Here is a 12,122-nt window from a genome sequence, read left to right as displayed (position 1 = left end):
CACTCCAAACCACTCTACGTCACTAGTGTTTTCTTTTTTTTGTCTACTCCCAGTGGCCTTTTTTATCCAACCTCATCCAACCATTGGCATGAGATTTTGCCAAGCACATCTCGGCTGAGTGCAGTGGAGTATTTAACTTTCACTTAAAGATGTCAGCTGTTTGGGTATATCCTTCCACCCCCACTCGAGTGCATGCTCTGATTTGCATGAGGGACTCCTTTACAACTATAGCCCCTTCTGTCGATCCCTACTACATGCCTCGCTGTAATTCGCTAATGGGGCAGGTGTAAGCACATTAATCCCAGACTCTTTGGCTTGTTGTATTGGATATTTATTGCACGTCCTGAGTTTCAGTGGAACATGCAAGCCACCGTGGAAAGGCTGTGTGTTATGGAACCAAACATTTTATACGTGTTTTCTAAATTATAACCTATAATCAACAAACGCTGCACGTTATAAAGAAGGGGATATTTTGGATCCTGAAAATTCCTTCTCAGAGAACCCTCAGACCTCTTTGCCTCCAAGTCTTCATTCTTCATTGCTACTGTCTTGAGGAGCTTTTCCACACGATCTAGCTGTTTTGTCGTCTGTGCAGCGCAGTCCTCAAGGTCTAACACACTACCTTCAGTCGTGTCCAGCTTTTTTTCGTGGATGTCCAACCGGGATCCTATGTTGTCCAGCCGCTTTTCCAGGGCGTCCTGAGTTCTGCCATTAGGGTGTCCGTTCCGGTCGTACCCGCCCCAGCCGGGTCAGAGGTGCCCCCATACTCGGCCATTTGCACACCGGAGGATGTCCCAGTGTCCCTTGCTTTGCTAAACGGTAGTTGCTGCTGTTTAGGGTCCCTGCGGACCATCTCCTGTGCCAGCGCCGCAGTCGTGGGTGCCTTACGCGGAAGGGCCACAGTTGTGGACACAAGCCTCCCAATTGATGGACCCCAGGCACACACTCCCCAGGAGGTAGTACTCGCCGCAATGTCCTTAGACCACCCCGCAGCGTTGAGTGCCCGTGGTGGGGGGGGAGAGGTGGTAGGTGCCAATTGGAAATCACCAAACTCCAAACTGGTCAGCAAGTTCGAGTGAGGCACCCACTCACATCATCTCTCATATAGCTGGGCTCATGCCGTGCAGATCGACAGCCAGGGTTCCAACCGGCAAAATAACTATGGGACTCTCAGGCAAAGACATCAGCAGCTACAAGGCCAGTCACCCCCACAGGCCAACGGCAGCGACGGAAGCACTCCGCCAGGCCCCCAAGGCCCCACGGGAACCCAGCCAGAGGCCAACTGCCCCTGTGCATCCCAGGGGGAAGGCAATTCCAAAGTAGGAGGAGACGCCCCGCACACACCATGCCGGCCCAGCCAACCGGGCTGGCGGCTCCTAGGCTCACCTGCGGGCCCTGTCGCCGCGGGGCCTTTGGGAGCAGAGCGGGCCGGCTTAACCTGCTGCACGCCATGCGGATTATGGCAAAGGATATTGGGTTGGCTGGTGGAGCTACAGCACTACACGGCCATCTTGGTTGGCAGCCTGGCCACGCCCCGAGATGGTCTCGTCATGGGCCGCGGTTGCGCTGTGCCCATGACGAGACCATCTCGTCATGAACTCCGCCCGCTAATAAAAAGCCCGGCACAGGGCGGGGAAAGGGCGGGGCACAGAAGGGGTTAATTTTGTGCTAGAGGTTTCATTGTTATTCTTCAGGTTTGTAAACATGCTTTCTCTTTCATATGGAAGAACTAAACACCAAGGTTTTAAGTGGTTTATCGAAAAGGTGATGATATGACAATGTATTATATGGGATAAAGTACCCCCTGGTTTACATGATAAGGATATGGCAAGTCACCTCAGAGTTCCATAACCTTATAAAGGATATCTTCCTTTGGCCTCGTTCTTCTGTATGGTTTTGGAACTCCTCTGTGACTTGCATTATTCTTAAAATGTACTGCAGAGGCCACGTTATACCTTAAAGTATCACATGTTCCCACGTAAATTCTAGTCCTTTCCTGAAACTTGCATTTGTATCCTTATTTTTTTCGGATGATTGACTGCCCATGCTTCTTAGAGGCAAGTAAAATGCAAACCAGTAATTTTAATTTAAAAAAAAAATCCTCTTCGATCCTGTCCCCTTCCCGCTCTCATACGCCTCGAGGGAACATCTACCCTGAAGCGTCACCGCGAATGTGAGCACTAGCCGATGGACTAAGCAGTGATTTCATTCTCGCGGGTAGACTGTCTCTTGCACCCAAGGTGTCTGACAGATGGTTGACTCAGCATGGTCTGTCTGTAACCTCGACGCTTGTGTCACGGCTGAGGTCTTAAGGGTTATCTCACTCAGACAATTGCTTGTCAGTCTGTAGAAAAGTAACCTAGTTTCCTTACGTTCAAAATCGTACTCATCCCTACTCCCCAAACACTCCTCTTCCCTCCCAATGTGTCTCTATGTTCTGCTTTTTACAAGTTGATCTTGGTCAAAACTGGTTGAGAAAGCTCTGCTTTTGGATATGCCATCATTTTAAGAAAGAATTCTGTCATATTGCTAATAAAGATGTGCGGAAGATTTTTTTTTTTTATATTCTTTTTGTTAGCAACCATCGCAGCTATGGAAAAACTTGCAGTAATTTGCTGTCCAGCATCAGCGTGATAATCGTGACTTTTGCAACAACTTATGTTGCATATATTCTTATTTAATGCTACCAGAAAGATGCTGCACAAGATATTGTGTGCATAAAACACTGTTCCTGTTCTCTGCAGTGCCATTCTAGGTAGAAATAGCTCTGCCAACTATGCCTTTGGGCATTGAATAGGTCTATAAAAGATAAACTTGAGAAATACAATTTGCATGCATTTTCAGCTTGACTGGGTTCCAGTAGAGTGAAAATTATCTCGCTATTTTGAAAATCATCTCACTGTACTGAGAAAAAATTAATCCAGCTGTAGGTAGGCAGAGCCACTGGAATTATGCGGCAGGGGAGGGCCAAAATATGCTGCAGGGTAGAGTAAATCATGCGGTGTAATGTGGCTCTTTTTAGTTGTTAGTAGTACTTCATTATTTTGTTATTTTAAATACTGCCTTGCCATTGGTTGCTCCTCAGTAACACCAGTTTAACACCCAAATGTTCCAATATGTAGCATAAAGGTGATCAGTCAACCTTTGCAAAGGGTCTTCCGCTACACGGCAACACGTGTTGCTGTATTTTTAGTAACTTTTGAACCACTTGAGCTAGAAACATTTTTTTTTTATCTGCAGGTTATTCAGAAGATTATGGATTATGTGTCAAATATGGCAAATCTATAATTATGCAAAAATGCAGTGGCTGCACAATCGCATAATTCCAGTGGCCCTGACTATAGGTAGACCAGGACATTTTGTAAAGGAGGAAATAAAGAACTTGGCAAAACTCTGCTGATGGGGAAAAAAAATGCACACCCTTAATTATTTTGCACAGATTGCAGTCTAAGTTTGGACATACTTTGTTTGAGAAAGTATTAAACCATCAAGACAGGAAGTAGAGGTAAAGGAAAATGGGGGATTGAAGGGAATTGTCCCTAGGAAACGGGGAACAGGGATACATGGAGCTTACTATTCAAGCTAGAGCACCGCTGATGTTGCAGTGATTGTAAGCAGGGGGTGTAATGTTAGTTTGTGTAGGGTGACTATGTCAATTCAGAAGTGAATGAAAGTAAGTAAAGAAGTGCCAGGGTGAGTGTTTCAGATAGGGAGGAGTTAGCAGTGTTTCAGATCTGTGTAGGTTGTGCCTTTTGGTGGACTATGAAGTGGGTTTATTTAAGTGTGGGATGGGTGACCTGGTGGGGACATAGGCCTCGTTCTGTTAGAGCAATATTACAACTTGTGTGAAAGTACCACACAGACTTTGTGACAAACTCTTGTGAAATCTAGAGTGCGAAGTACTCCAGACGTGGAAGTGGTAGGAGTCAAAAGTAGTTTCCATAAGTGCAGGACTCAGTAGAATGTGTGATGTGTTTCAGTTCTGGTGGGTTGGAGAAATGGTAAGAATCCAGACGGTGGTAGATTTAGGTATGCTGTCAGATGCAAGGTACAAAGTAGTGGCTGAGCAGGTAGTGATGGACCATTATACCTGCCAACTCACACAGTGCCACTGGATCCCACGATTTCAGCTCCCTTCACTTGGAGCCGAAATCACATGGTTGCAGGGAAAACCAGCTAAAAACAACTGTAAACAGTGGATTTCATGCTCGTTTTAGGAGGCTGTAAGCAGCCGATGTCCATTAAAAGGTGTGAAAACACCCCAGGACATCGGCATCAGCCTCCATGACCCTTTGTTTTGGGTTTTGTGTGGGAGGGGGTGGGGGCTTAATGAGAGGCAGAGTGCCTCCTAGATAGCTTTGGGCAAAAGGCCCCGCCCCTCCAAGGCCCTGCCCCCCTCCCTTCTTACGTGGTGAAGTTATTTTGTGAGTTGGCAGGTATGGATCATAGAGGCTACCATTAGATGTAGCCTGGGGCACGGGAATTACATGATGGAGATGACCATATTATGCAGCAGAGTTAATTAAATTATGCAGCAAGAAAAGGCAAATTATGCGGCATAATGTGGCATATTTTGTGATGGTGTTGCTTCAATATTTTGTCATTTTTACACATGGTAGCACCGTCTGGGAAAAGTTTTTTTTTTTATTATTACTACAGTTTACTATCTAAATATAGCAATAAACAACTGGTAGGTGCTACCAGTCATCCTTTGCAAAGAATCTTCCATTGCTGTGTTTTCAGTAACTTTTGATCTGTTTGAGCTAGAAACAGTTTTTGGGTTAAAATCTGCAGAGTATGCAGCAGATGATGGCTTTTGCTGCAAATGCAGCAAATCCATAACTATGCAGAAAACGTCATAGTCACAGAATTGCATAAGTCCAGTGGCTATGGGTATAGTACTTGAGACAGTGGTAAGGGCTGAGCTGAGAGGGCTAGGTTTGAGGTTTACTGTAAGATATGGTAGAGACAAAATGTAATAACTGTAGCAGTACATGCTAGTGGGTTGGGGTGTACAGTTGGAGGTAGTACAGGAAAGTATTAATAGTGCACAATTAGTGGGAGGTTGATATGTGCTTGCTGGTGTATGCCTTCAGAGAATGGTTACTCACTGGGCAATCAAATGGTTTTAAGTTGGTGTGCTTGTTTAGAATTATTATAGGCGTGGTGCAGTAAGAATGGGGTAGAGGATAGTGGAAAACTGTCATACAACCTGATATTTTGACCTCCCCCGGTCTCTTTTCTTCTATGCTGTTAATTGCATGTAGATGGGGTTACAGATAAAAACCCAGCATTTGAGCTGCAGGATGTGTTGTACAAAAGTTCTAAAAAATGACAAGAGTCTTCATGCTATGTGTAACACCTTCAAAGAGTCCTTAGTTTTTATCAATCTGCCCCTTATACACTTGGATTTCTAAACTCATGCTTGCAATGTTTTGCTTGTCCCTTTACATCTCAGAATGCTTAGTGCTGCCGGCTGAAGTCACAGATGCCACTGGGCCGCATGGCCTTCTGTCTAGTGACAAGACCTGAATGTTTGTGGAAACAGATGTAGCTTTATGAGATTTAATCAGAATGCAGATGTAAATATATTGCACCGGTATTCTGAGGTCCAATAAGGCAGGTATCCAGCTGTCGAGCGTGGACAATGGGCGCCTAGCTTCTTGGGATGCATGGATGAGTAGATTTGTATTGTACTACACCTATAAAGCAGTTTGTTAGGGAGAGGCAGGTGCGAAAAGTGTGCATTTTTTTTGGCCCTCGACACCACGTAGTATTGCGCCCTAAAGTGCCTGAGGAAGTTTGTTAGCGATGTATAATAGCCACAATAAGTGCCTCCAAGATTCTTTTTTTTTTTCTTACACCTTCAGCTCTGGAGATTTTGCTACCGCGCTTTGAAGGCTGGGCATTGCATTTCTGGGCTTTCCTTAACAAATATGGGCCTAAAAGTGGCAATATGCATATCGCTGTTTAGTATCGAGGTGTAGCAGAAGGTGTGAAAGGTAACGCGGAGCCTAACATCTACCCCCAAGAAGGTGCGTCCCTGGTTGCTTATGCTTACGCAGCCTGTTGACGCTGTGCTTTATTGTTACGCTGCCCGCTCGCTAAATATAGCACCTTCTCTTCTCAGAAGAGCGTCTTTTAATAGCGCCCGTCGGCAGGCGACGGCCGTGGCTCGAGCGCGGGCTCTGCTTTGGGGGCCGCCCGGGCAGTCTATGGCACCCGCTTCCTGTCTGACGTCACTGCACGCGCACAGATACAACTCTCGGCGCTCCTCACGCGCAGCTGGAACCGGACAACTTGTTGTTCTTCGTCCCGGTGTCTGCACCGGCCGGAGGCAACCTCTGCCTCAAGGACGCCGGGGGCGGTGCAGCGCCCGCGCTGGGCGTCCTAGGTGTGGACCCTGGAAAATCAGGTCGAAACTATCCTTCCGCAACTCTTGGCGGATGCCATGCATTCCTGCTAAACTTCGTGCAGGAGCCGTCCGCGTCAGGATTTTTCCGGTCTGTCTTCTTTCCCTGCAACTGCAAGGCGTGCCGTCTGCACCAGGAAACCATGGACAACAAGAAAGGTACAGTGCTTTAAGTGCTAGCAAGATATGAAGACGCTTTTCAGCAGACCCCACGCGGAGTTCCTTGATAGATGTATTCGTCGTCCCAGCCTGCTTTTAAGTTTCCTTTCTGGTTTTTGTCGGGTTGATAGCTCATTATAAATTGAGGACTGCAAGTAGCAGCACGCAATTAAGAAAGAAAACCGGGTAGTATTGTATGGGGTACATGAGGTCTGCCATGTGAACAACTTGATATGGTTTCCGCATTCTGTGTCACCTATGATGCAGCGTTTCCTCTGTCATGTAACAGCCTAGTGCAGTCTGGGAGCTGTGGTCTTAAGTAGAATAACTTTGGTTAAAGTGCAAGATTACGGTGGTTAGTAAAAGAAAGCCTGCATTGAAACTGTTTGCACGCTGACTTCCAGCCACGTGGCTACCTTATGCTGCATGCTAATTCCCTTTCCTTTCGCTCAGTCTTTAATACCTCCAGTTGAATGCAGCCTCTTGCGTCATCCGCTGTATAGCAGCTTTATTTCGTAGTGTTGTGAATAACGTGTTCTCCGATATCAATGATGGTCCTTTTATCAAACCTATAATTCTACGGGATGCACAGAGATAACTGCATCAGCAACAGTAACCGACTGAGCTACCTTGTTTAAATAATGTTTCGTGCTTGCATTCTTTACCGAGCTGAATTACCGGGTATGTGTTCTTCAAAATAAGTTTGTGAATGCCATATAAAATAAATGCCTGCAAAATATGCTTCAGCAGTAAGGTTTCCATCTGACTCCTTTACCAGCGACGCCATGTTTTAGTTCAGGGGTTTCATTTATTGGTCAGATGCATTCTGGTAGTTGATGTTCCACCAGTGGTACCTGTTCCACTAAGTTACATTGATTATTAAAAGGAAATCCCAGGACTGAGCTATTGTGTCCTTGGTGACGGAGTCGTATGGTAACCTCTTTCAGCAGACAAACCGAGTGTGTGCATCCTTCAGGGAGCTGCTGCACTGCTGTGTGATGAACAATTGTATTGACCTGCATGAAAAAAATGTTCTGTCAACGGAAACTCAGGATTGAAACGGAAACTCGGGATTGAAAAAGTTGAGGCTGGTAACAGTTGCCTGTGAACCTTACAACACCACAAAATAAAATGATGGATGGAGTGTTGAAACTTTTCAAATACCCCCAGTCACAGATCTGGGTTTAATCCAGGCGCGCGGCGCCCATTGGGGTCAAAGGGCTTCATAGAAGTGCTGGTACTCACTATCCAGCGAACCTGTTTGTTCCTGAGAAGTGCAGTTTAAAACACTGATGGGAAGCACTTCTATGGCATGTAACGGATGAACTTGGGCAGGCTGAACAGCTCGCACTCGCATGAGTTCTGAAATGATACTCCTTTCTGGAGGCTGAATGCCAGGATGAGTGGCAGAAAACCGGAAGTGTTAAGTGCCATATGGACTTTTTGGTCATGAAGGCAAAACAAATCCAACTGAAGAAATATTTAATTTCTGCAAGGCTGAAGTGTTTTTTTGTTTTATTTATTAAAGTTTTTAACTAGTTTATTATATTTTAAATGTACATGGTTGTAAGGAAGCTGGACTAACAAGCATTGGCAAAGCCAATAGGTTTTGCATGTGCGAAAACTGTTGTCTTTGTCAATGTTTGTCTGCAATAACGCTGAAAATAAAAAACAAAACAAAAAAGGCGATATGCTGCGGCCAGCATTGGTTGCGTCATAGCGCTTTTCCCCCTTCAAGCTATGTGGCACTGCAGCCCGCGCTGCTGTACAACATGCAGAAGAAAAAAGCACATGGGTGTTTGTGGGGTCAACACATCGAAGAGTGCGAGAAGGGTACGTGGTTGGTTAAAAAACAATGGAGGGGTGTGGTGGTGGGGCAAACATGGGTGGGATGAAGGAAAGGTACTTTTACACATGCACTCAATAAAAGTGCATGTCCAAAAGTAACAAAAGAGTACCTGCAGGAGCCTGCGGTCATTGGAAGGATACTGGCCAGAAGAAATTTGATGCGAAAAGGAGGTGCTGACCAATGGTTAGTAAAGAGATAAGAGTGACGTGGGAACCAATAAGTGGTAAGTAATGGGCAGTGTCTAAGCCCCTTTAATTTTTTTTTTAAGAACCGCTTTTGTTGACTGCGCATGCACGCTGTAGGCGAAACCTATTAATTATCTTGGCGAGCCCTACAGCGATGCGCAAGGCTCTGTACTTCTACTTCTAAATTGAGTTCCCTCTACAATTAAAACGCACTGCCAGCTGCAGATCTCACGGAAAGGGACAGTACAATTATGACATCAGTGACGTATCTCCAAAATGATGTCACCTCCCCTGCACAATTTGATGAAGGGCCCCTGAGTCTTCCACATATCACTGATGCTCATTGGCCTGGGAATGAAAGGGGCCCCTGAAAGAGTTATTGGCCCCTCTTACACCGCAGTGGACGCAGGAGCCTGTGTTACACCTGTAAATCACATGGAATACTGGACGCAATGGAAGAGTAGTTCGAGCGGTACTGGAACAAGGAGTCTTGATTAAGACATTGGAGCTGGAAGCTCAGGTGAGGCATGCATATGTTCTCCCAGAAAGAGTAGTGAAATTAAGAAACCATAACATTTTGGTGAATGGAACTGATGTGTTATTGAGTTGTGTCCTAGCAACAACGAAAGTGCTGTATTTAAGGCCCTCTTTACAAGTTCAGGGCTGCACTACACTCCCTGCACAAACAGGAGTTTGCACAAGGATTGGAAACAAGATAATGTTATGCTTCATTTCCAGTTTAAATTTTTTAACTAATAGATATTTACCACATCTGGAAAATATCTCACTCCTTGATAATGGTATTTACAGGGACTGGTAAATAGCCAAACCTATTTTACAACTTGTAATCAGGCCTAAGTGGAGTTTCATTGTTGTAGTAAGTACAGAAAGGGGAATACTAAATGGACCATTCACTCCTTATTCTCCATCAATATTTGTGTGAGAGTGGGGAAACCGGGATAGACGTTCTCCAGAGGCCTTGCAGGCTGATTTATATATTGGCGGTAAGCATACCGCATTGCAACAGAGTGTCATTACCACCAATATAATGGTCTGCTGGCCAAATTTATATGTAGTCAGACTATAGACTAGTCAGACTCCGTCTGAGTAAAGGCTGTCAGAGAACTAGCTACACGCCTGCGTGCCCAGTTTAGAGGAGGTGAAATATAGTCAATTTTTTTTACAGCCCCATCACTGCCAGGAAAACCCTGGCTGGTAAAGAACAAGACATTTACCCCCTCTCCATAGGAGAATGTTCTCATGGAGTGGGGTATATTGTTTATTTTCAAAAAGAAAATTCCACTTCAGGATTTTCTTTTTGAAAATAAAAATAAAACAAGCATTTGCAATGCAGTAGTTCTCGCATTTCCAAGTTTAAGCTATTGGCATTGTAAATGACAGTGCCTATTTAAGTTTTATGCTCAATGAAAATTATCCCAGTCTACTAATTTTAGTAATATGATAGTAACCACCCCATTCAAGATTATCAGTAGTAATCACAGTAGTACATTAGGCAATGTTGCTTGCAGTAAAGTAAACCAGCATTTGCATTGCAATAGGTCTCGCATTTGCAAGAGTTTCAGCTATTGGCATTGTAAATGGCAATGCCTCTTATTTTTGTTTTAAAAAAAAAAAAAAAACACAAATAAAAGGCATTGTCACTTACAATGCCAATAGCTTAAATTCTCGTAAACGTGAGACCTATTGCATTGCAAATGCTTGTAAAAGCGCTCCATGCATCGCTTTCACTTTAATGGCAGCCGCACCAATTTCTTTAGACGAGCCATGTCTAAAGAAAGGTGCTTGGCCGCCGTTACTAACACCAGTCCACGTAATACATCTCCACTCAACACCACTCTACTCTATGCCACTCCATTCCGCTCTATGCCACTTCATGCCACTTCACACCACTGTACGCTAATCCACTCTGTCACTCTACTCTACTCCACTCTATGCTATCCACGGCACCCTACACTGCTCCACTCTGCACCACTCTACACTGCTCCACTCTGCACCACTCTACACTGCTCCACTCTGCACCACTCTACTCTATGCCACTCTACTGTGTTCTCCGCCACTCTCCTCTCCGCCACTCTCCTCTCTGCCATTAAACTCTTCTCTACGCAACCCTACTCTATGCCTCTATCTTTTAGCCATGCTGAACATCAATCACGCTGCTGTACTGCATGGGTAAAAGACATTGCAGAAGCTCTCGCTTACAAGAGACCTTTTGGGTTTGCCAGTGCTTGTTAAGCCAAGGCACATTGGCATACAGTTGTGTAGGGTAGAAGGCAGGACTTTAGATTCTTTTCATCTTCTGATTTCCAGTCCACGTTTTGTAGCTTTACGGCTTTTGCCTCTTTAAATCTCTGCTCCTGTCCTCACAGGATCAGTGTTAACGATGGACTAATGATGCTTCAGAGCTGTTTGAAGTTTATTGATTTGCTGGTGTTGCCGCTACCTCCACCAACCCCATGACCATCCTTGGTGTTGGGCACCTCTTTCTATTTGGAGTAATGCACCAGTGTTTCTCGGGCTCTTGCAGGACTGCAGGTGGCAGTACTTTCTGCCATTAATGTATGCTGGTCCTACCATAAGAAGTGAGGCCTCTGCCGTGCCAGTCTCCATATGTAAGCCTGTCCAAGCCCTGGTTGATTAAAGACTTTTGATGCCTGTTTGGATTACAGCCAGTTGGGTGAAGGCGAGAGAAAGGATGTCGCAAAGACACCAGGACACTGTGCTCTTGATAGCGGACTCTGTGGTTTGCAGGAGAAGGTGGTGGGAAGAGATACATGAGAAGTTGGAAGCAATACGGGATAGAGGGAATCGAGGGTAAGGACGTGAGATGGGGGAGGGAGAGAAAGAACGAATAGCCCATGGAAAGGTATGTTATACCAAACAATTGAGCAAAGCAGCAAGATGAAAATGGAAGAGGGACGGCATCTACCGTAACACTGTGAACTTACTGTAGAGACTCGCCTCATGAATGGCATTTGGAACCCTGATAACTTCAGCGCTGTTTGGGAAAAAGAGTACACAAAACTTTCTAAAGTTTGCTTCATAATGGCTCTATCTGCATAGTTCAGCAATTGGTATCTGTATCTGCTCCTGGGTACACCCAAACTTAACAAATTTCCTCCTACATTGATACACCTCAACAGGCCAACTGGTACATTTCCTCCACAAGTTCATGAGACTTTGGGTCTGGGGACAGAATGGAGAAACTCATGGTATCTTCTAAAGTAAGAGAATACTGTGTATTCGACTGGTGACTTCGGAGCAAGCAGGGTCCATGCTAAGCATAGGACTTCTATTGAAAAGGCTTCCTTTGAGGGCACAATGCTTTTCATGGGCCAGTTTGTGTGGGTTTGGTCAGAGATGAAGTTAGACATTTTTGGACATGTGGTTTCCTGCAAATGCTTTGACTACTGTGAAATGTCTACTGCTTCTAAGCTCAAACACATTCATAGAAAAACCTCACAGCAAAGCCACCACACGACTACATTACAAAGACCAA

At 45.1% G+C, this 12,122-nt stretch overlaps 1 protein-coding gene across 8 annotated transcripts in view; it reads left to right on the top strand.

Annotated features, from left to right (window-relative positions):
• The window catches only part of MAP2K3 (mitogen-activated protein kinase kinase 3), a 315,923-nt gene that overhangs the window by 122,592 nt on the left and 181,209 nt on the right, over positions 1 to 12,122 (top strand). For 2 of the 8 annotated variants that reach the window (XM_085628901.1, XM_085628900.1), the window contains exon 1: positions 6,130 to 6,571. The exons of 4 other annotated variants lie outside the window; for them this stretch is intronic. In XM_085628901.1, the coding sequence (XP_085485027.1) occupies positions 6,556 to 6,571 (16 nt within the window). In that variant the 5' untranslated portion in view covers positions 6,130 to 6,555. Of the gene's footprint in view, positions 1 to 6,129; positions 6,572 to 12,122 lie in introns of those variants that run through there. 2 more of the 8 variants (XM_085628899.1, XM_085628898.1) reach the window with 1 other exon arrangement.

The sequence above is a fragment of the Triturus cristatus genome, chromosome 10 (genome assembly GCF_964204655.1).
Source record: "Triturus cristatus chromosome 10, aTriCri1.1, whole genome shotgun sequence".
Taxonomy (NCBI): Eukaryota; Metazoa; Chordata; class Amphibia; order Caudata; family Salamandridae; genus Triturus; species Triturus cristatus.
Note: the sequence above shows the minus strand (reverse complement) of the source record. Positions and strands in the feature narration are given on the sequence as shown.